Genomic DNA, 25,836 nt, shown 5'->3' with positions numbered 1-25,836 from the left:
TCTGTCAATTAGAATAATCTTTTTGAATGGGGAGGAGTCATGCAAATGCTTGCTATGAGATAGCAAACCTTAACATCACAAACTGAAATATCTCCAAAAACATCTGCAACAATGAATAGAAACTGAAGATGTAAAAAGATAGCATCCAATGAACTTGCCTAACTTACTACACACAAAGTATTTATAACTAGAAGTTAGCCCGCTTCAGTTCCTATCAGGAGACATGAACTACTGCAGTGACAAACCATATTAAAAATATCTTGTTCAATAATTAGTGGGGGCTAGATAAAACAGACACCATCTTGCTCATCCTTCATCTTTCTTGCTGGTGTGTATAATCACCGTGACCTCAGTGATGTGAATGCAGGAAACCACAGTAAGTTCCTGATGCAGAATGGAGCCTATACACGAAGAAAGATGTCTCAGTGTAACTTTCCAACCCTATCTGTAGGTAAGTGTTCGCAAAATATGATTAACGATGCCTTCCAGTGGGTGTCCCCGCACTACATACAGAGCATAAAGGAAGCAGAACCGTGATCCTAACTTAATTTACAAACTCAAAAGTATAACTCACTTCCTATTGGAGACTCAGGATAGTAACCCTAACACTGGCAAAGGCCATTCGCACACCTGAAGTGTTAAGCTCTGTAACTCAGATTATAAATGTTCAACGTCTTATTTTTAAGGTAATGAACACAAGCATTCCACAACTGAGTAACGAGCTGCAGTGCTAACCTCCTAGCTGACTTCAGGAAGTGCTACTCAAATATCGAGGGTGACTGCTTAGTTGCTGTCCTTGGACACAGCCCTCTTGGAGCATCACAACCAAGTTGCAGTGACTCAGTTCCAAGAGTCCCGGAGACAGAGAATCAAACCACTTGCTCTGTGTGTATTATATCTGGGCCTTATAATACTCTCCTAATAAATGCCTTACTTCTTCACTCAGCTGCCAAATTTTTCTACTATTTTATTCCAAACACAGAATTACTTTTTCATGTTTCTAACAAGTGAATTTTAAAAAAGTCTTCCTTATTTGTGTCTTATTATATATTATCTAAAGAATGACTTCTGGTATCATTAACTATTTGCTTTAAAGTTATTTTAGTTACACAGTGACAGGATGAAACAAAAGTTATATAGTTTAGAATCTATGCCAGTAACTCTAAAAGTAATTCAACTATACATAGAGAGCTCACTTTAATATTTCTATTTTCCTAAAATTTATTCTTGTTTTAGTATAGATATTTCCCCATTTTACAGAAAATACTTCTGATAAAATGAGGTCACCAAATGATTTTCCAAACTGTTAAACCCAGAGCTTCCCACACTTCATTCGTCCACTACTGTCGTGATTTTTCCATAGGTACCAGTACCATTATTTATGCAATGTTCTTTAAATGGAGTCACTGTTTAATCTTACATTAATTTATGTTAAAAGGGAAAATCAGTACCATTTTTCATGAATTACAGGTTTGATGTGCTGGTTATTTATTTCTTCCAATGCCCATTAGAATAAGCCACAAATACTAAAATCAAAAATTGTTACTCTAGGGCTTCCCTGGTGGCGCAGTGGTTGAGAGTCCGCCTGCCGATGCAGGGGACACGGGTTCATGCCCCGGTCCGGGAGGATCCCACGTGCCGCGGAGCGGCTGGGCCCGTGAGCCATGGCCGCTGAGCCTGCGCGTCCGGAGCCTGTGCTCCGCAACGGGAGAGGCCACAACAGTGAGAGGCCTGTGTACCGCAAAAAAAAAAAAAAAAAAAAAAATTTGTTACCCTAAGTATCACCTAAAAGCTTGTGTGCCTCTGGTGATATTTGTACCCTACTTTAGGAACCAATATAGGACATGCTACTGTTGATTTCTTTTCCCCTCTGTTCTTCTGACCTTCATGACCCAGCTCCCTCTTGGTTCTCCCAATACCTTTACTCACTTTCACTGGCTCTGCTCCTTAAATGCTAGTATTTTCTAAGATTCCATTCTAGGACTTTTCTTCTCACCCTGAACAATCTGAGGGAACCAGTGGCATCTCTGTATGAACATGTTTATCACTGAACTTATTTTCCAGCCACACATGAAGGCATAATTTCTTTTCCTTATTCTTTCTCTAAATTAATGACGCTGACATTTATCCAGTTACCAAAATTAGAAACCTCTCTAGTCAGTTCACCTTCTGAGTCCACTGTTTTCAGCCCTTCCTCTCTCATTATATTTCTAACCTCCTCTGCCCCTCTTCACACTCGTCTGCCAACTGGCCTCTTACTTCACTGAGAAGTAATCCAAAGTCTCACCAACATACCTACATCTACACCTATACATTGTACCTTCTCCTATTTAAGGACAGCCTCTACGCTACACTTGTGCCTTGGAGCCCATCCCCTTCTGTTTATTCAAGAGTTTTGCTTCTACAATTTTTTCTGCATCTTCCATTTCTTCCTCTTTACTGCATATTTCCTACGGGAACACACTGCAATACCTCTTATTTTTAGGACAATAAAACCAAAACCAAATATCTTCGATCCCACATCCCCGCCACAACTACCACCCCATTTTTCTGCTTCTCACTACAGCAAAACTCCTTGAAAGAGCTGCTGGCCATCTCCACTTCCTCACCTACTTCACAAGCCATTTAATGTAAACTTTTAGAAGAAGGCCAACAACCTCCATGTTCAGAAATCCGATGCTTTATTCTCTGTCCTCACCAACTCAAGTTCTTAGGATATATCCACGTAGCATAATAATGACATATCTGACCACTCCTTGGAACACTTTCTTCGCTTGGCTTCTGGAACAGAATAATTGCCTGGTTTCCCTACTGTCTCACTGGCTGCTCCTGTAATGTTCTTCCTCTTCCCTACCACTAATTGTTGGCTGGAATGCCCTAGTAATTAATCGTTGACCTCTTTTTATACTAATCACTGAGGTAATTTCATCCAATTTTGTGATTTTAAAAGACATTCATATGTCCATCGTTCACAAATTTTCATCTCTAGCCTGGGGCTCTTCCTTGACCATAATGACATTCATATATATCCAACTGCCTACCCAATACCATAACTTAAACATTTAGAAGGCAACTGAAACTTGTTTAAAACCAAACTTGTTTTTCTCCCTAAATCTGTTCCTTCCTCAGACTTTATCTCATTAAATAGCACCACTGGTTATTAAAAGTCTCATTAAATAGCACCTAGTTGATTAGGTCCCATATTTAGGAGTCACCCTGACCTCTGCTTCTTTCATTTCCCATACTTCCTCTGGTAGTGTCTGATTGGTTCCGCTTTCAAAAACACACCCCAAATAGGATGATCACTTCTCCCCTTCTCCCCTCTCACCCCACTGGTCCAAGGCAACATCATCCTTCACCTACACTTTTGCAACAGCATCCTAACTGGTCTACCTGCTTGTGCCCTTACCTGACTACAATCTATCTTCAACAGAGCAGCCAGAAGAATCCTGTTAAAATGTAAATCAGATCATTTCCCTCGAATGCTCAAAACCTTCCAAATCATACACCTTTCTCTTACAATAAAAGCCCAAATTATTAGAATGGCCTGCAAGGCAGTAAAGATGTGGTCTACCCTCCTCCCGTTCGTCTCTGCTTTCATTTCCTCCAACACCACCACACCACAGAAAAGCTCTCCTTGCATAAGCTTTTGCAACAACTATTTTCTCTGCCTGAAATGCTCTTATGCTGTATGTCTCCATGGTCCAACCCTTTACCTCCTTTAAATCTTTGCTCAAGTGTCACTTTCTCAATGGGGCCTCCCTCGACAATCCAATTTAAATATCACACCAACCCTCCTGCTCTATTTATTTTTCCCCAGAGCACTTATTTTCTAACATACTAAATAACTTCTTTAATATGTTTATCATCTGCTCTGTTTCTCTTTACTAGAATGGAGCTCCGTAAGACTTGGAGTTTTTTGTTTGTTTGGTTTCTAGTTCCTAGAATAGTAGACATTAGTTGAATAAATGAATGAATAAATAAGCCATACTCAGGTCCCTTTGGTTGAAAGAAAACAAATACTCTATTGCTTTAGAAGGTTATATCCACTATCAAATTTCATTTTTCTTAAATATTATTTGGCCAGGTTAACAATCTATAATGACTGGAGGACAACTGTAGAAAGATCTTAAGCAGGGGCCAACAGGCTCATTCCTCAAAAGAAAACAGTTTTTTTTGCATGCTGGACAAAAAATTCATGTTAAAAACCAAGAAGTATTTATATATATATTCAATGTCTTTCGGAGGCTGAAGTGTAAGACCACTGGTTAACAAAACCTGCCTAAATGTCTTAACTTCTTATGAAAATAAAAGGTAACGATTCTGCTCATGAAACCTAAATGCTGGGAATCCCAAAAGACAAATATTACCTACTGAGCGAATATTACAAGTACGGCTACCAGATCTTCTGTGTAAAATCCAAGGCTTTACAGCAATCTAATGACGCAAAATTCAGAAGAGGTCAAAGTGACATGCTAAACTGAAAGGGACCATTTTAGGTGTGCTTTTAGGGTTCATTATGACTGTCCCCCATAATACAGTTCAGAGGCATGTTTTATATAGGGATGTATGTATCTCTTTTGAGGGATGATATACGAAGTGCAGTGATTATACTACTTTCATAAAATGACTCAAGAATCTACAAATATGAATTCTTTCAGTCTTGGCAGTGGAATATTTTATGGCTTGAGAATAAAAGAATTACGCATGAGAGCCACACTGGCCTTGCAAGACAGAGAACTCAGATTTCAGTCTCTGTGCTACCAATGACTGACTGACTTGAGTAAATCATAACCTTTGCTTCTAGATTCATAAAAAAGGCACTTTTCTTATTCCTTCTCTCACCGTCACATGGATATTTATCAAAGGATTGTTTGTTAACCAAATAATTAAAGCCCTTTAAGTAAAGAACTATAAAAATTTATATAAATTACATATAGAGAGGTACATCTAGCTTTGTTGCAGGATGCACCTGCACCTACAGGATTTTGAGCCTGTAAAAAGTTAACCAGTTTTCATTCTTCCAACAAAAATAAATGGAGGTAAGCTAACTAGTAGCATATTAAAAATGCTACAAAAACTGTATCTTTCAGACTATATTTTCTTTCTTTTTTTTAAAGCATATATCTTCACTAATTCTCATCGAGAATGTGATAAAGCAAAGGTCCTTAACTGCAGGTAGCATCTGTTGGATAGTCCACAGGAGGGCAGCAAAATGCAGGATTTCTTTTCCTTCAAAATCTGAACTCCATGTAAAATTGCTTTAAGCTACAAGTTATAAATCTACAGACATTTGGGTGGAAGAACACAGACTAAAACCACAGGCAAGAAACAAGTTATAAAAGGAGATAAGATTTAGGTAAATAGTAAGTAGATGCTATAAACACAGAAACATTATAAAGACAACATAGGATAACTCTTCTGCACATTGGAAGAGATGTTAAAGCTCATGTATGTGATTTAGAAATTCTGTTTTTTTCTATGGTGGTGAAAGCTTTGAAATACATGTTACAGAGAAATGTATATAAAATTCTAACCATACCTAGACATTAAAGTCTGAGTTCTGCATAACATTTATTCATAATTTCTAAAGATCTGGGCCAATAATTTCAAGTGGGTAGGTGTCTCAGTGGATTAAGAAAAGACCAATGTTCAGGGATTGTGGGGCTGATGCTTAATTATACTCAGTTAATAACAATGCCATTGTTAGCGGCATACCTATACGCATGTAATGAAGTGTAACAAATATAACCTTCCGTTGGTCTTATGTTTTCTAATGTAAGAAAAGTTATACCGAATGAAGAATACTGAAAGTAAAATTATGCATGTCACAGACATAATAATAGAACAATGTATATTGCTTAAGTAGTAGGAAGCATCTTTTTTAGATGTAACTTTTTAATTTTCAAATCAGTGAAATTCAAGAATGAAAGTATGTAGAAAATACTCAAGTAATTAACACCTGGAAAATCCAGTATCATGAATATTACAGATTTAATATCCACGTTTTGATTATAAATTATTTTCCATTTTTCATCATTAGAGAAGATAATCATTATTGCTTCATGAAATTCCATTTTCTGTGACACCTTGTTATTTTCAATTTTAAAAAAGTCCTTTTTTAGTGTTGAGCACTCAAGAGACCTTACTTATACTCAAAAGCATTGTAAGTTTATTTAACAGGTTCCATTTTACTTTAAAAAAGGCCAAGTATGTTGTTATTGAAAAATGAGTTTGTTAAAGTGGCCAATTCAGTTCTATTTAAGTTGAAGTGTAAAATGACAAGTCAATAAATGTGGACAAAAAATATGTATTTAAAAACTGCCAAAATAAAATGTTTAATCAAAACTGGAAGCACTAGCTTCTCTTTCACAGTCAACTTGAGAGCTGGCAATTAAAAAATCAATCTATTATGTTTTCCTTCCCAGCATCCTTGAAATTGTAATGCTGATATAAAAATACCTATAAAAGAAAAGAATTTATTAAGTACTATTCAAAGGAGAGAGAGAGAGATGATGATGATGATAAGCAGTTTCTGTAAGAACACATGCAACTCATAAATGGCAGTAAATAAGAGGATTATCTAGATTAATCAAAGTTCCGGAAAACTGTCTGATAAATGATTCTGTACTAATTGACACATTTTTAGCTATAAAGTCTTTACAAGTAAGAAAATTTTGTTAGCATGATTATGTACTTCTAAGCTGAATGAATCAGTATTCAAAGCTAAATACATTACCAGTGCATATACTCTAAGAAACATAAACTAAAACTCTGTGTGATAAATTTCCAAGATTATATATGAAAAGCAATACTTACTGATGTTAAAAGACTACTGATAATTTTACCATTTAGTTCATACTACCCAAGACATTACACTATATTACAGTTGCTATAAAAATAGTGTCTAATGTGGATCTTTAAAGAAAATAATTTAGGGAAGATTAACAATAGTGGTCAGAAAAGTTGTTTTGAAAATGTTTTCCAAGAGTTATTTAACTATTTTTAATCTTGAAAAGCTTATCTGAAAAGCTTTTAAATTGGTAGCTTTTCAAACAGGCTTTCATAAGAGAATTTTTTAGGTTCGAAAAAGGGTTTATAAGGGCAGCTTAAATCTTGTCCAAAAAAACCCAATTACAATATGAATTCCTTGAAATATCACTCAGCCATAAAAAGGAACAAACTTGGGTCATTTGTAGAGATGTGGATGGACCTAGAGACTGTCATACAGAGTGAAGTAAGTCAGAAAGAGAAAAACAAATATCATATATTAATGCATATATGTTGGAATCTGAAAAAACTGGTACAGACAATCTTATTTACAAAGCAGAAATAGAGACACAGACATAGAGAACAAATGTATGGATACCAAGGGGGAAAGGGGGCACTGGGATGAACTGGGAGATTGGGACTGACATATATACACTATTGATACTGTGTATAAAATAGATAACTAATGAGAACCTACTGTATAGCACAGGGAACTCTACTCAATGCTCTGTGGTGACCTAAATGGGAAGGAAATCCAAAAAAGAGGGGACATATGTATACGTATAGCTCATTTACTTTGCTGTACAGCAGAAACTAACACAACACTGTAAAGCAACTATACTCCAATAAATATTAAAAAAAAAAAAAAAAGACCCTCCGGACACCAAAGGCTGGGGTGTGCTCCCTTGGTTGGCAATACTCCACGTGTATTGTCACACATCATAGCTGGGAGGAGGTAATATTGTCCATGACTCCATGGGAAGAGGACAACCGGAAGTTCTGTATTTGTATCCCTCAAGGAATCTGCCTTGGCTGATTTTAACTAGTACCATTTCCCTGTAATAAACTGTAACTATGAATATTACAAAAAAAAATATGAATTCCTTGATTACTGGAAATAGAATCACAAGCCTTGCTTCTTGAAACCTTTGTATAGTCACAATAAAGACTTTAGACAGATATGTCAAACAAGATAATTTATGAAGCTTCTTTCAATATTGCAAAAATGAAAAAGTAAAGGGCAGACAGAATCATCTGAAGGCACAGAAATGCTAATCATTACTCAGAGGTTTTGTCTCCTTTTTCATCAACCGTTTAGTAAAGCTCAGAGATAACTGGAGTAAATGCAACTGTTAGGTTTTAAAATGTAAGAAGTTCATGGTTTCAAAAGAGGTGTCTGCTTCTTTCAAGTTTCAGCTTTTCAAAGCTGGAACTCAGCAAAACAACTGTCAATAAATAGGATTATTGTGGAAACAAGTAATGCAAAAACACTGTTAAAGAAAAATTTAATATTGAAATTAGTTCAGTATTATCAATGAGTTTTTAAACCTAGAAAATGCTATAGCATGTATTTCCATTAGGGGTAACTATTTATTTAGGAGTTAGCAGACGTTGGATTCTTTTCTAAACTAATTAATTACAATGTAAAAAGGGCTGGGGTTTTTTTTTGTTTTTTTATACAGCAGGTTCTTATTAGTCACCAATTTTATACACATCAGTGTATACATGTCAATCCCAATCACCCAATTCAGCACACCACCATCACCACCCTACCGGTTTTCCCCGCTTGATGTCCATATGTCTGTTCCCTACAACTGTGCCTCAACTTCTGCCCAGCAAACCGGCTCATCTGTACCATTTTTCTAGGTTCCACATACATGCGTTAATATATGATATCTGTTTTTCTTTTTCTGACTTATTTCACTCTGTATGACAGTCTCTAGATCCATCCACGTCTCAACAAATGACTCAATTTCGTTCTTTTATGGCTGAGTAATATTCTATTGTATATATGTACCACAACTTCTTTATCCATTCGTCTGTGGATGGGCATTTAGGTTGCTTCCACGTCCTGGCTATTGTAAATACTGCTGCAGTGAACATTGGGGTGCATGTGTCTTTGAATTATGGTTTTCTCTGGGTATATGCCCAGTAGTGGGATTGCTGGATCATATGGTAACTCTATTTTTAGTTTTGTAAGGAAGCTCCGAACTGTTCTCCAGAGTGGCTGCATCCATTTACATTCCCACCAACAATGCAAGAGGGTTCCCTTTTCTCCGCACCCTCTCCAGCATTTGCTGTTTGTAGATTTTCTAATGTAGCCCATTTTAACTGGGGTGAGGTGATGCCTCATTGTAGTTTTGATTTGCATTTCTCTAATAATTAGTGATGTTGAGCAGCTTTTCATGTGCTTCTTGGCCATCTGTATGTCTTCTTTGGAGAAATGTCTACTTAGGTCTTCTGCCCATTTTTGGATTGGGTTGTTTGTTTCTTTAATATTGAGCTGCATGAGCTGTTTATATATTTTGGAGATTAATCCTTTTCCGTTGATTCATTTGCAAATATTTTCTCCCATTCTGAGGGTTCCCTTTTCGTCTTGTTTATGGTTTCCTTTGCTGTGCAAAAGCTTTGAAGTTTCATTAGGTCCCATATGTTTATTTCTGTTTTTATTTCCATTACTCTAGGAGGTGGATCAGAAAAGATCTTGCCATGATTTATGTCAAAGAGTGTTCTTCCTGTTTTCCTCTAAGAGTTTTACAGTGTCCAGTCTTACATTTAGGTCTTTAATCCATTTTGAGTTTATTTTTGTTTATTGTGTTAGGGAGTGTTCTAATTTCATTCCTTTACATGTAGCTGTCCAGTTTTCCAGCACCACTTACTGAAGAGATTGTCTTTTCTCCATTGTATACCTTTGCCTCTTTTGTCATACATTAGTTGACCATAGGTGCATGGGTTTATCTCTGGGCTTTCTATCCTGTTCCATTGATCTATATCTCTGTTTTTGTGCCAATACCATATTGTCTTGATTACTGTAACTATGCAGTATAGTCTGAAGTCAGTGAGTCTGATTCCTCCAGCTCTGTTTTTTCCCCTCAAGACTGCTTTGGTTATTCGGGGTCTTTTGTGTCTGCATACAAATTTTAAGATGATGTATTCTAGTTCTGTAAAAAATGCCATTGGTAATTTAATAGGGATTGCACTGAATCTGTAGATTGCTTTGGGTAGTATACTCATTTTCACAATATTGATTCTTCCAATCATAGAACGTGGTATATCTCTCCATCTGTTGGTATCATCTTTAATTTCTTTCATCAGTGTCTTATAGTTTTCTGCATACAGGTCTTTTGTCTCCCTAGGTAGGTTTATTCCTAGGTATTTTATTCTTTATGTTGCAATGGTAAATGGGTGTGTTTCCATAATTTCTCTTTCAGATTTTTCATCATTAGTGTATAAGAAAGCAAGAGATTTCTGTGCATTTTGTATCCTGCAACTTTACCAAATTCATTGATTAGCTCTAGTAGTTTTCTGGTGGCATTTTTAGGATTCTCTATGTATAGTATCATGTCATCTGCAAACAGTGACAGTTTTACTTCTTCTTTTCCAATTTGTATTCCTTTTATTTCTTTTTCTTCTCTGATTGCTGTGGCTAGGACTTTCAAAACTATGTTGAATAACAGTGATGAGAGTGGACATCCTTATCTTGTTCCTGATCTTAGAGGAAATGCTTTCAGTTTTTCATCATTGAGAATGATGTTTGCTGTGCGTTTGTCGTATATGGCCTTTATTTCGTTGAGGTAGGTTCCCTCTATGCCCACTTTCCAGAGAGTTTTTATCATAAATAGGTGTTGAATTTTGTCAAAAGCTTTTTCTGCATCTATTGAGATAATCATATGGTTTTTATTCTTCAATTTGTTAATATGGTATATCACATTGATTGATTTGCATATATTGAAGAATCCTTGCATCCCTGGGATAAATCCCACGTGATCATGGTGTATGATCCTTTTATTGTGTTCTTGGATTCTGTTTGCTAGTATTTTGTTGTGGATTTTTGCGTCTATATTTATCAGTGATACTGGTCGGTAATTTTCTTTTTTTGTAGTATCTTTGTCAGGTTTTGGTATCAGGGTGATGGTGGCCTCAGAGAATGAGTTTGGGAGTGTTTCTTCCTCTGCAATTTTTTGGAAGAGTTTGAGAAGTTTGGGTGTTAGTTCTTCTCTAAATGTTTGACAGAATTCACCTGTGACACCATCTGGTCCTGGACTTTTGTTTGTTGGAAGATTTTTAATCACAGTTTCAATTTCATTACTTGTGACTTGTCTCTTCGTATTTTCTATTTCTTCCTGGTTCAGTCTTGGATGGTTATACCTTTCTAAGAATTTGTCCATTTCTTCCAGGTTGTCCATTTTTTTGGCATAGAGTTGCTTGTAGAGGTAGTCTCTTAGGATGCTTTGTATTTCTGTGATGTCTGTTGTAACTTCTCCTTTTTCATTTTTAATTTTATTGATTTGCGTCCTCTCCCTCTTTTTCTTGATGAGTCTGGCTAATGGTTTATCAATTTTGTTTATCTTCTCAAAGAACCAGCTTTTAGTTTTATTGATCTTTGCTATTGTTTCTTTGTTTCTATTTCATTTATTTCTGCTCTGATCTTTATGATTTCTTTCCTTCTGCTAACTCTGGGTTTTTTTGGTTCTTCTTTCTCTAGTTGCTTTAGGTGTAATGTTTGATTGTTTACTTGAGATTATTCTTGTTTCTGGAGGTAGGCTTGTATAGCTATAAACTTCCCTCTTAGAACTGCTTTTGCTGCATCCCATAGGTTTTGGATCGTCGTATTTTCATTGTCATTTGTCTCTAGGTATTTTTAAATTTCCTCTTTGATTTCTTTAGTGATGTCTTGGTTATTTAGTAACGTATTGTTTAGCCTCCATGTGTTTAATTTTTTTTTTTTTTTGCGGTATGCGGGCCTCTCACTGTTGTGGCCTCTCCCGTTGCGGAGCACAGGCTCCGGACGCGCAGGCTCAGCGGCCATGGCTCACGGGCTTAGTTGCTCCGCGGCATGTGGGATCTTCCCGGACCAGGGCACGAACCCGTGTCTCCTGCATCGGCAGGTGGATTCTCAACCACTGCGCCACCAGGGAAGCCCCATGTGTTTAATTTTTTTACGTTTTTTTCCCTGTAATTCATTTCTAATCTCATAGTGTTGTGGTCCGAAAAGATGCTTGATATGATTTCAATATTCTTAAATTTACTGATGTTGGATTCTTTTCTAAACTAATTAATTACAATGTAAAAAGGGCTAATGTTTTTTTATTAAAAAAATTTTAAAATGAGCTCTCGGAAAGAATCATAAATGGTATTCCCTCTTCCCAAGTCAAATTATTTTCTTTTATTGTTACTGTATCATATTCAATAATATTCTTGGGGACTTCCCTGGTGGTGCAGTGGTTAAGAATCTGCCTGACAATGCAGGGGACACAGGTTCTTGCCCTGTTTCGGGAAGATCCCACATGCCATGGAACAAGTAAGCATGCGAGCCACAACTACCAAAGCCCGCATGCCTAGAGCCCTTGCTCCACCACAAGAGAAGCCACCATAATGTGAAGCCCACACTCTGCAACGAACGGTAGCCCCCACTCGCTGCAACTAGAGAGAGCCTGTGCACAGCAATGAAGACCCAATGCAGCCAAAAATTTAAAAATTATTTTTAAAAAAAACAGTGAACAGAAAAGAAAAAAACAGCAATTACAAAAATATTCTTAGAATAACCTGGACTATCAGATACTACAATTTTGAGAGAGATCTGTTTCAAGTTAATAGTTCCCTGGGCTAGTTGAGATTATGTTCTGGGGGAAAAAGAGCTTAAGACAACTGAATTTCCTCTCTTGACATCAGTGACATAAAATAACAATAAATTTCAAGAAACCAAAATACTAAGCAAAAGCATGTAAAACAAATACTAAAGAAAAGCCTTTTAGAAAAGGATCACTATATACATACAAATCTCTTCTTCCCAATAACTGAAAAGGAGAGAGGTGAGGGAGATGAAAGTCAGTAAAGAAAATAAGAAATTCTATTAGTATAAACAGCTCATTAAAAAAAATGAAATCCTGTTTATAAAGCTGTCCTTAGATATAACCTACAAAACTTTAAAGACCACAACATATTTTCTAGTATTATGTAAGAAGATAAAGATCCTTAACCTTTAGAGTCATATTTTGTATTCATTATGAATTTCTAATGGCTTACTTTTACATAACACCTACTCTGTGACAATAATCTCATTTAATCCTCCCAAAAAGTATATGAGATTTTACTGGCTTTCATTTTATAGATTAGGACACAAATTACTTTAATGGGAACAGAAAGACAGTAATGGCAGAGCCAGGGCTCAAACATGAATCTGTGTGACTCTAGAACTAGCCACCCCACTATACTGCCTTGCTAAAAACACTGTTAGGCCTTCAGCACTCACATACGAATTCTAGTTTAGATGGTGCTCAACAATGATCTACAACTGAGCTATAGAGTCAGAGAGATTTTTTGTTTCTTCACTAAAAAAGAGCTCTGATATTTAAAATGACTTCCTGCCTTCCATTAAAATCCTAAGGCAGTCTGGTATAGTGAATCAGTTTGGGTGCCAAATCTAGTAATTACTGATGTCTTTTAGACAAGTCACTTAATGAAGTGTGTGTCACTTTTTTTCTTCTTCTAAATACCTGAAGTGAAGGAGCTGAGCTAGTCCTCTGGTTGAATATTATAATCTAATTTGAACATTAAACACAGCACCTACTGTGTGCTCTACAAAAGCAAGGTACTGAGGATTCACATGTATATAAACTGAACCACTCATAATTCAAGTTAAACTCATTTTTTTTCTTCCAGTGAAGGTTAAATAAGTAAATCATCAAATATCGTGGAACTACTACATTCAATATCCTATGATAAACCATAAATAAAAAAATTTAAAAAAGAATGTATTCCATATATTCAATGTGTTCATACAATGTGTTCCTTAAAAAGCTAAAACTAAAATTACCATATGACCCAGCAATGCCACTACTGGGCATATACCCTGAGAAAACCATAATTCAAAAAGACACATGCACCCCAATGTTCACTGCAGCACTATTTACAATAGCCAGGACGTGGAAGCAACCTAAATGCCCAACAACAGACGAATGGATAAAGAAGATGTGGAACATATATACAATGGAATATTGCTCAGCCATAAAAAGGAACGAAATTGGGTCATTTGTAGAGACAAGGGTGGATCTAGAGACTGTCATACAGAGTGAAGTAAGTCAGAAAGAGAAAAACAAATATCGTATATTAAGGCATATATGTGGCATCTAGAAAAATGGTATAGATGAGCCGGTTTGCAGGGCAGAAATTGAGACACAGATGAAGAGAAAAAACGTATGGACACCAAGGGGGGAAAGTGGCGGGGGGGTGGGGGTGGGAGTGTGATGAATTGGGCGATTGGGATTGACATGTATACACTGATGTGCATAAAACTGATGACTAACAAGAACTTGCTGTATAAAAAAATAAAATTTTAAAAAAAGATATAACTGAATCACTCTATTGTATAGCAGAAATTAATACAACACTAAATCAACTATATGTCAATAAAAAATACTGAAGAAAAAATATCACGGAACTCTTAGAAATTTACAATAGTTGAGACATTAACTCAAGTAGCTCTGACTCAGGAGGACACACTGCTGCACACGTGTGTATGTACACACATATGTACACCTGCGTGGTGCCTGTGGGAGGAAGCGGAAGAATGCAAAATAAACAGCCACTTCGTGTCAGACGACTGCCTGAAAGGTGCGGTGAAGGTCCACACCACCTTCACTCAAAGACAAGGGGCTGTACCTCGGTGAATGAGGATAGAAACCCTGCTTCAAATCTCATTACACAGTTTGAATTTGTGGCAGAAAAAATATCTTTTACCATAAATATCAGCTGTTGTAAAACATCAGAGATTTGGGGGAGAGAAAAAAAATCTCACAGCTTCTCAATCCCAGCCGAATATACTTTAATCAGCCTTTTCTCAAACTAGGGTTCTGGGAGAGAATTAAGCCTAATGCTCCAAGGCACGTACATAGCAAGTTACTAATTAATTTCTTTCCTATGTACCTAGAATTACACTGGTTATGGAAAAACCTTGGGAAAACAGAGAAAATCATTTTCTGTGCTCTGCTGATCACGATGGGAGTCCTGGTTGAACTCATTATTTTGCCAGCATTTACCAGCTGCTTACCACTGCAAACAGAAGAGGTGATGTTGTACAGAAAAGGATAAAACTGCATACAGCGAATCAACTTCAGGCTGTTTTCACACTCTGGGCATTTGGTAGTTAATTTCAAAGCCTGTCTAAAGGCCTCAAGTGCCCCACTGATATTCTTCAGAGCAAGGTAAGCATTTCCCAGGCTCAAAAAGGTCAGGGGCTGAAAAGAAAAAAAAAAAAAAACAATCAGAAAATGTTAATGAATTAATATTTTCTGAGAGTTACAAAACCTTTACAGTATATGTCTTTTGGCTTTTTTTAGGTTACCTATAAAAGTTACCCCAACCGTCCATTTTATTTACATCAGCTAATTCTAAACTGTTTAACATAAATTTATTTTTTACCTTTTTACTAAGATAAAAAATACATAACGGATGTAACATGCACTAGTCTTACGCGTACAGCTCAATGAATTTTTATATATGTATATACCCCTGTAACCACCACTCATCTAAAGATCCAAAATGTTTAGAACATTTCTGGTGCCCCAAGAGGTTCCCTTGGGCAACCCAACCCCAGCCCCAGAGCTAACCACTTGATGTGATGTTGTGACTATCACCATAGATCAGCTCTGCCTTGCCTGTTCTTGAACTTCATATAAATGGAATCAAACAGCATGTTCTCTTACGTGTATATGTACCCTTTTGTACCTGCTTTCACTCAACACAACATCTAATATTCAAGAAACCAGATTTTTTTGTGTACTATTTGTTCATTCTTGTTAAAAAAATTGATGTGTAATGTTTCATCAAGTGAATACACCACAATTTGTTCATCCATTCTCCTACTGATAGGGAGTTTTTGGATTGCTTGCAGTTTTGGGCTACTATAAATAAAGCTACTACGAACAGTCATGTAAATGTCTTTTGATAGACATATGCACTCATTTTCCTTGGGTATACACTTAGTAGTGGTTCTTAAGGTAGGCATACATTTAGTTTTAGGAGATACAACGAAATCATTTCCCAGTGGACATACAGACTTACACTCCTACCAAAAACTGTGAGAATTCAGTGACTTGTTATTGCCAGTTTTTTAAATTTAGCTGTGTTAGTGAGATACTTCAGTGGCATCTCACTGTGATTTTAATGTGCATTTCCTTGATTAGTAATAATGTTGAATATTTTTTCATGTGCTTACTGGCCCTTTGGGTACCCTTATTGCTGAAGTGCTGTTGTTTTCTCCATTAAAAAAAAAATGGGTTGCCTTTTTCTTATTGATTTGAAGGAGTTCTTTATATATATACTAGACATGAGACCTTTGCTGGAAATATTTATTGCAAATATCTTCTCCAAGTCTGTTGTTTCCCTTTTTATTCTCTTAATGGTATCTTCTGATAAACAGAAATTCTTAATTTTAATGAAGTTCAGTTATATATTTTTTTCTTTTATAGTTAGTACTTTTTGAAATCTTTGCCGGCTATAAGGGAACAAAGATTTTCTCCTATGCTTTCATCAAGAAGCTTTATTGTTTTATCCTTCACATTTTGGTACATGACCCACCTCAGATTAATCTTGCGTATGACATGGAGTAGGAGCAGGTTCATTGCTTTTTCCGTAGGGGACATCCAAGGACTCCATTACTACTTACTGAAAAACCAAAAGCTCCCACCACACACTGAACTAGTGTGCCTTTGTCATACATCAGGCGACCCACATACGCAGTGGCCTATTTCTAATTTCTCTATTGTGTTCCATTGATATATTTGAGTATCTTTGTGCCAGTACCATACTGATTTAATTACAGTAAGTCTTGAAATCTGGTAATATAAACCTTCCAACTCTGTTTTTTTCTTCCCCTCACACCCCAATTTTTGAGCTATCCTAGATCCACTTTTATGTAGATTTTTGACTCTCCTTATCAATTTACATCCACATATACATGCAATTGCTGGGAGTCTGGGATCGAATTGAATCTATAAATCAATTTGAAGAGAACTCACATCTTAACAATACTGAATCTTTCAATCCATGAACATGATGTATATCACCATTTATTTAGGTTTTCTTTCTCTTCGCAATGTTTTGTAAGCACGATAGAAATCTTGTGCATCTTCCTTTAGATTTACTTCTAGATATCTGATTTTTTTGATGCTATTGTAAACAGTATTAAAATTCTATTTCCAATTGTTTGTTGAGACTTTGTTTTTATACGCAGCCCGAAGTATTCAGTTTAGTCATTTTAGCAGAAATATACCTATGCTTAGTATTTGCTGCATACAAACCATTTATTCTACAAACCATCTATTTACTTTATCATTAAAAATATTTTAGGGCTTCCCTGGTGGTGCAGTGGTTGAGAGTCCGCTTGCCGATGCAGGGGACACGGGTTCGTGCCCCAGTCCGGGAAAATCCCAAGTGCCGCAGAGCGGCTGGGCCCATGAGCCATGGCCGCTGAGCCTGCGCATCCAGAGCCTGTGCTCCGCGATGGGAGAGGCCGCAGCAGTGAGAGGCCCGCGTAGCACAAAAAAAAAAAAAAAAAATTTAAAGATCTAAGAATGTTTTATTCTCAAATTGCATAGTATATCCCCGTGAAAAGCAATTATCCCCTATAATTTATCAGCTACTTACTTTTGATTCAGGCTGTTAGATCATCAGAAATATCTCACTATAACTAAACCAAGGTGTACAAACTATTCCAGATTAAAGAGGCCTAATCTAGGTAGCGCTCAGGTTACATTTAAAGTATTACTTAGTGGTTCACACTAAGATATACAATTAAATTCCACACATAGATTTCAAAAATGTCTTTATATTTTCCATAAGGAAACGAAGTATCATGATTATCCTTATGACTACAATGATAGTTGTGCAAATATCTTGTATTGAGATGAACTGGTTAGCATTTTGGAAAAAAAGAATAATTTTCATGAATTCATTCCGAAAATAATTACTGAGTGTTTACCATGTTCCAAAAACTGGTTTTGACACTTGGGGATACAGCAGAAAATAAGAAAGATAAATCCCTGCCTTGGTGGATCTTATAGTCTCGTGTCACACAATGTGAGTAAAATGTGATGCAGGACAGCAGGGAAGAGACATACATAGTACTAAGCATAGGGAAGATAGTGCCATTACAAATAGAGTAGTAAGGGAAAGACTCACTGAGAAGTTAGTATTTGTAAAAGATTTTAAGGAGATGAGGAGCAAGCTATGAAGCATCTTAGTGGGATGAAGCATTCCAAGCAGAGAGAATAGAAAAGCAAAGGTCCTGAGGAGGGAGCACAGCTAGCGTGTTCAAGGAACTGCAAGGCAGCAAGTGAGGCTAGAATAGAATGACCAAAGGAACGATCTCACGGAGATAAGGTCAGAAAAGTAAAAAGGTCACGGAGGCCCTTCTACATCATTATAACTTCTTGTCTCTTACTGTGAGTTACATAGAGAGTCACCGCAGAGATTTGAACAGACAAATAACAACATCTGACATTTAAAAAAAAAGTACTAACTTTGTTTCTCATATTTTTTCAATGCAGAAGGTAATTTTTCAGTTCTGGCTATGGGATGGAGAGAATTTAGGTGAAAGGAGAGGGGAAGCAGCTCCCTTTAAACAATACTCAACAGCTTCGTAAAGCTAAGGAACAGCCTATAAGTTTAGCATATGTTGGGCACTACTGGCGTTGTATTTATTCGTAATTTCTTTTTTTTTTTGGCTGCGCGGCACGGCATGTGGGATCTTAGTTCCCCAACCAGGGATCAAACCCATGCCCCCTGCAGTGGAAGTGTGGAGTCTTAACCACTGGACCAACAGGGAAGTCCCTGACAACATCTGACTTTTAATAAGAATTTCATTAACTGTTGTATTGTGAATAGAGTGTAGGGTGACAAAGGCAGAAAGCCAAGAAGCTAGTTAGGAGGCTATTGAAATAATCTAGATAAAAGACAATGATGGTGTGGATTAAGACAGCAGTGGAGATGATGGGAAATAGTGAAATTCTGGGTATATTTTAAAAACAGAATCAGCAAGATTAGTGAATAGATTGAATCTGCCCTGAGAGAAGGAGAAAGGCATGAAGGATGGCTCTAAGTTTTTGTCCTGAGATACTGGCTTTACTGTTTCCTGAAATGGGGAAGACTGAGAACAAATTAGAACAATGTTAAGGAGCTTAGTTTTGGCCTGTAGTTTTAGACTGTGTTTTAGACATTCAAGTGGAGGTGTCATGTAAGCTGTTGGATAAAGAAGTCTGGAGTTCAGAGCAAAGGTGATAAGTAACTCAATAAGGAAAGTGTAGTGTTCTTGAGATATGGTCCTGGAACAATCAGATATCCATTTGGATATGAATTTTGATGAATAAATTTTGATCCCTACCTCACATTGCAAAGAAAATTTAACTTGAAATGAATCATAGGCCTAAATGTGAAACCTGAAACTGTAAAACATCTAGAAGACAACATAGGAAAAAACCTTTGTATATTTGAGAGTCAACTATTTAAAGACAAACCAGAGAAAACAAAATAGAACTTTCTTTTTTTCAGACTTCTTATGAGGACACCTTAAATCTAACAATAGAAATCAAAAGGGAAAAGATGGAAAATTAAGGTAAGTTTTAAAAGCTAAGATAAAAAGGCAAAGAGACAAAATACTTTTAACATATGACAGATGGAGTTAAAGACTTTATTGTATAAAGAGTTCATGCAAAATTTAAAAAAAAAAAAACAAATTCTAACAAAATGAGCAAAATGCCTACATAAACTTTTACTTTAAAAATACAATAAAATAGGGGACTTCCCTGGTGGCACAGTGGTTAAGAATCCACCTGCCAATGCAGGGGACATGGGTTCGAGCCCTGGCCTGGGAAGATCCCACATGCCATGGAGCATCTAAGCTCGTGCGCCACAACCTACTGAGCCTGCGCTCCAGAGCCTGCGAGCCACAACTACTGAGCCCACGCACTGCAACTACTGAAGCCCGTGCGCCTAGGGCCTGTGCTCCACAAGAGAAGCCACTGCAATGAGAAGCCCGTGCACAGCAATGAAGAGCCTGCTCCCCGCAACTAGAGAAAGCCCACGCACAGCAATGAAGACCCAACGCAGAGAGAAACACAAACAAACAATAAACAATAAAACAGGGACTTCCCTGGTGGTCCAGTGTTTAAGGCTCTGTGCTCTCAATGCAGGAAGCCTGGGTTCAATCCCTGGTCAGGGAACTAGATCCCACATGCCACAACTAAGAGCCTGCCTTCAGCAACTAAAGATCCTGCATGCCCCAACTAAAAACTAAAAAGATCCCACATGCTGCAACTAAAAAAAAAAGATCCCACATGCTGCGAAGATCCTGTGAGCCGCAACTAAGACCCGGCGTAGCCAAATAAATAAACATTAAAAAAAATACAATATCCTTAAAATAAGATAAAGAAATTTATGTTACAACAGAGAAATGAAATTTTTTAAAGTAAATCTGTTTTACAAACGTTAATACAGAAGCAGTGTGACTTGACTCTAAAAGTGTGAACTCTAATGGCCACTCTCCCTGAGTTCAAATCCAAGCTCTATGACTTTCTGTAAATCCCTTTGGCTTTCTTTTTCTATCAAATGGGTAAATCTTATCTCATAGGGTTGTTCTGACGATTAAATAAGTTATTACATGTAAAGTGCTTAGTATGATGCCTGGCTCTAGTAAACAATCAATAAAAGTTAGCAGTTACTTCAACTGATTCTGGTGACAATACAAGCAAAATGAATATTTATAGATCTTGATTATGGCAATACATATTGGCCCAAATCTTTCTGTGGATTGTTTGGTATTTTGTATCAAAGCCATCAAAATATTCATTCTCTTATTGCCTTAGTTAATTCCACTGCTACTAGCAGTCTTTCCTAAGAAAATTATCTGGAAAACAGAAAAGGTCTTATCCAGAAAATCATTACTGATGTTAGCAACCTAAACATCCAGCAACAGAGGAGTAAGTTCTAACATATCAATTCATCAAACCTTTATACAACCATTTAAATTGATGGCTATAAAAACTAGGTAGTAATAGATTTTTTTATATAATAAGTTTTAAAGATCACCAGTACAGTAAAGTTACAACACTATGAGATATTTAAATATAAGGAAAGCCTATAAGGAAATATTTCCAAATGTTGACAGCTGGAGGTAGGGTCTGATTAAGGTGTATTTTGGAGTATCTACCCTGATTCACTCACTGATTTATACTTTTACTCTTGTTGCAGTACCACAGCATTTAGCTGAAATTTAGTATAATTTTCAAATATGAAAAGGCAACTAATCTCTAAAGGAGCTCGTTGTTTTTTTTTTTTTTTTCCCGAAGAAAACTGCCTAATTGCCTTGGCTGGTAGCAGAAAAAAGTGAACCATGAGAAGTATCAAGGGAATACAGCTGTGCTGAATCTTCCATCTGGGTGTTCACTTTATCACATCTCACACAGACCAGCTGTTCTACTATAGCCACACCTGGCACATAGTAAACATCTGATTAATATTTGATGTACTTCTCTGGCAACTTGGCCTGTTGTATAACAGTGATTATAAACTTTTACTTAAAATCCAGTTGTGAATTTGTGTATTTCAAAGGAAACTCTTAACAGGCAACATTCTCTTCTAATACTGAAAAAATCAGTTTGGGGCACCTTGAATAAACCTAAGCCATTCATGCACACTTCTTCTAAAAGTTTCTTTACATATAAAACTCAGAAACATTTAGACGCTAAGTATAAAAGTAATTTAACTGTATATTTATTATAATTGCATTCATCAAACCCAAGATGTCATCACTTGTAACATGCATCCTTATTTCAGAGATGTTAAAATATGAAAAAAAAGTAAGTGGTATTTTAGAAACAATGAAATAAAGTATTTAACTACAAAGTAGTGACACAAATCCATGGACTGCATGTGGGAGGTTCAGGGCATGAATATCAACCTACCTATCTATCCTTATCAAAACAACCTTTAAACTGTGCTCTGGCTTGGTTGGTATAAAGGTATCTATAAATTAAAGCTGTAAAACAGTATAATATTATGCAATGTGCATGCTGTAATGAGTAGGATAAAGTGAGAAGCAGATGTTTCAGACATAAAAATGTGGCAGTATATTTTTTAGCAGCTATGTCACTCTTATGTAAATGTAAGTTTCCAAAAAAAAAAATAACTGTATAATTTAAACTTCATTCATTTAAAATAAAGAGATGGGGCTTCCCTGGTGGCGCAGTGGTTGGGACACGGGTTCGTGCCCCGGTCCGGGAACATCCCACATGCTGCGGAGCGGCTGGGCCCGTGAGCCATGACCGCTGAGCCTGAGCGTCTGGAGCCTGTGCTCCACAACGGGAGAGGCCACAACAGTGAGAGGTCCATGTACCGCAAAAAAAAAAAAAAAAAAAAAAAAGATGAACATATCAAAAATAAAACAAAGCCCTCTTACAATATGCAGATTCTACTCAAAAATAAAACATGAGTTTTTTTATGCCCTCTCTATAAAAACACATATTATACTCTGAATTTGAGTTATCACTACTTAGCATATATTTCTGCAAAGAAACATAAAACCTCACCTCAGAGCTATTGATGGCCAAAGCTTGAAGCAGCAGTTTAGTGGCATCAAGATGAAGGCCATAGTGAATCAAAAGGTTGGCCAAGTTCACAAGAGGAACATCCTGGTATTGAAGGGGAGCCAAATTCAAAGCCCTCTGAAGACAAGCGATAGCAAAGGTGCTATTTCCTACTGCTCTCCAGTAGAGTCCAGCTTCATTGAGTATCAGCCAGACAGGAGCATTTGGCTGAAAAACCCCAAATACTTCAGTTAATACAAGAATACAGTACTCATTCTAAAAAGGATTTTTTAATACATGCATTTTAACTTTTAATTACAATTACTAAGCATTTAAATTTCAAATATCTGAAGTAGGCAACTCACCTTGTTAATAGCATGAAATAAGAAAGACCCAATTTCTTCTTCTGGGATAGTATAGTTATTAATACGGGAAAGCAAAATCTGAAAACATCAAAAGGAAGACTGAATCAATTGAAAATAACAGGGAAGACATTTGAAAAGAATTTCTATAGACAACAGCTCCTCAGGAGCAGCTCATTTGAACAGATATTTATAATTATATCCGTAACATGCAGTCACTGACATGACAACAGGTGTTACCCTGCTCACGTATGCCTTAGTTTCCTTTAATTAAAAAAAAGTTAAAAGACATATACACCACATACATATTAAGGTGATCGATCATTTCCCCATTAAAGTCAACCTAAGTGTCCAGAACCAAATGAGGAATTATTCAGAAGGCAAAGCACGCAACACCTGATGCAATTAAAATCTGCTACCTTCCTAGCTGGAAAAGCACCAGATCCTCAATTAATCTCCTTTGTATTCTTGCAGCATTTATGTAACTGTGAGCAACTCTAGGTTAGGGATCATGGTCTATTTATCTTTGTACTCCTAGCACTCCAAACAGTGCCTGGAACACAATGTTTTTTGCCTCAGTAACTGCTGAATGTAAGTAGTAACTGCTCATAGTTTTAAAATTAAATGTAAAAAAGGTCATGGTGATGGTCTGTTTTCTCTGTAAAAAGTAAATTTTTTCATTTGTACCTATGGAATGGTATCTAATATAGGATTTATATTCAGTAATAAAACATTCCTAGTTATACACAGCTAATAGGAATTAAAGAAAACAGCATAACAGAACATATTTATAATGTTTACAAAGTAGATATCAAATTCATACAAATTCCTAAGGACCTCATATGAGCGCAGAGCAGGGTTGATAAGGCCAAGGAAAGAGACTCTTCAAGCTTTCAATTTATACAAACGTCTGGACGTTTGGAGAATGCAAAGCTAAACTGCAGTGGTCAGAATGGCCTCCACTAGTAAACGGAGTTCTGTGTTACTCACATTTGCAGCCCTCTTAGAGGAACCCTGCTTAGGTGGTCTATGTATAGAGCAGCCCCGGGGAACACTTTACTGGCAACCCCTTCAACAGCATGACTGACTTCTTAATTATTTCACCACATCTTTAACGCTATCTTTCAGTTTTATAAACTTAAAGCTCAACAACTGCCTTCTATCAGATTTTTGCTCCACCTGTGAGGCTTGTGAACTCAACCAGAATGGACGGCAATAAAGACCAGCCTAAGTGAGCCTTACTTTTCGCGCATGGTCATCTGGCATTTTGGCTTTCAGATCCATGCGGACCTCTAATTCTTTGACTAGGTAGGACAGAGTCTGGCTTTTTCTGATGTCAGTTACGGAACAGTCAGGGGTTTGGGCCTCTTCTTCTGAAGAATAATCATCACTGTTGAGTTCGTGGATCCTGGCACAAGAAAAAGGAACAAAATTCATATTTTCAAAGTTCGGGTGACTTCAAAATAAAGACTTAACCTTTCAAGTCCAAGGCTGGTGCTCTCAAAGAACCGCCAGATGACAATCATGCGGAATCAAGTGCTTTGCCAAATCCATCAGCACTTGCCTGAGTCCTTTGTTCTCCGGAGGCAGAAAATACGTTGGCAATTCCCCGCCAGCAGGGACTCTAGGATAGCTTTCTGCACAATCTGCTCTTTTAGGCCACAGAATATGCTGTTTGTCCTAATAAAAAAGAAAGTTTCTCATAAATTTCTTCAGAGTCAATACTTCAATATGCTAAATGAACTTTTAAAAGAACGTAAATATACTAGGATAACCGAAAAACAGTTTAGTATTTTAAGATATAGACACTGTGGTAGACTCTAGAATATTCTTTCTACTGCAGATTATTAGTCTAAATCAGTAATTCTACCTGCTTTACCACAGACTGGTTCAGGGTTGGGCAGGCCTGACTCAGCTGATCCAGTAAGACCCAAGGAGAGGTCTGCCTGGGGCTTCCAAGAAAGAAAAGCCAGCCTTAGTCTCTTATGCCCCATAGGAGCAAAAGCCACGCTGCTCCAGCTACTGCTGGCTGTTGCCTCAGTACCGTGAGGAAGACAGGCTTTAGGATGGAACCAATACAGTGGATGGCAAATTAAAGAAAAGGAAAGAAATGGGTCACTGGGCCACTGAATCAACCAAAGCCAAAGTTTGCTCTGTCTTTGGATTTCCTATAATATGAGGTGAATTTTCTTTCGTTTAAGTCAATTTGAGGTGGAGTTTGTGACTTGTACCTGGAAGCATACATACACTTTAAAAACTGACACAGAAAACTATTTTTCCCTTAACTAAGACTTTTCTTTGCCAATGCTGAAGTTTAACAATTATTATTTTATTTGTAAAATTTCATCTTTCTAAATATAAGTAACATGTACCAGAGGTTTACTAAACTTATAGCCTGCAGCTTTCAAACTTGGGAATTTATATTAGACATAATTAAATAATAAGTGGCTGTATTAATTCTGTTAGAATAAAAACACAATTAAATTCTGAAAATTTAATATTGAATAAAAACTACATGGTTTCTGTCTTCATATGTTGGTATCCCCATTGGCTAACATACAATTATTTCTTAGCTAGGTTAGAAATACATATTTATTTACTTGTTTATCATTTGTATTTTCTGCTAGAATGTGAGCTCCAGCAGAGAAAGGAACTTGTGTACTATATTCATGGTATCAGCCTGGTATACAGTCGGAAGCTCAATACAAGAATGCTGATTAAATAAGCGAAGGACACACAAGCACGCACTTAGGTCAAATTTAGAAACTTGTGAGGGTTGGTGATTATACTCAGAGCTATGAACTGAAATCAGGGTGTCCATCTGCCCTACTTGACTGCCAAGAACTCAAGACAGACCCTGTGTCTTAGCACCTAGCAGAATGCCTTCCGTTTAATATAAGCTT

At 36.8% G+C, this 25,836-nt stretch overlaps 1 protein-coding gene across 7 annotated transcripts in view; it reads right to left on the bottom strand.

Annotated features, from left to right (window-relative positions):
• The window catches only part of TTC17 (tetratricopeptide repeat domain 17), a 148,309-nt gene that overhangs the window by 61,616 nt on the left and 60,857 nt on the right, over positions 1 to 25,836 (bottom strand). For all 7 annotated transcript variants that reach the window (XM_059069917.2, XM_067037034.1, XM_059069919.2 and 4 more), the window contains exons 12-16: positions 24,498 to 24,613; positions 24,176 to 24,341; positions 22,937 to 23,014; positions 22,575 to 22,799; positions 15,041 to 15,227 (exon numbers count right to left, since the gene is read on the bottom strand). In XM_059069917.2, the coding sequence (XP_058925900.1) occupies positions 15,041 to 15,227; positions 22,575 to 22,799; positions 22,937 to 23,014; positions 24,176 to 24,341; positions 24,498 to 24,613 (772 nt within the window). The remainder of the gene's footprint in view (positions 1 to 15,040; positions 15,228 to 22,574; positions 22,800 to 22,936; positions 23,015 to 24,175; positions 24,342 to 24,497; positions 24,614 to 25,836) is intronic.

Source organism: Kogia breviceps, chromosome 7, assembly GCF_026419965.1.
Source record: "Kogia breviceps isolate mKogBre1 chromosome 7, mKogBre1 haplotype 1, whole genome shotgun sequence".
NCBI lineage: Eukaryota > Metazoa > Chordata > Mammalia > Artiodactyla > Physeteridae > Kogia > Kogia breviceps.
The sequence above is the reverse complement of the archived record's forward strand: the minus strand, read 5'-3'. Positions and strand labels throughout refer to the sequence as shown.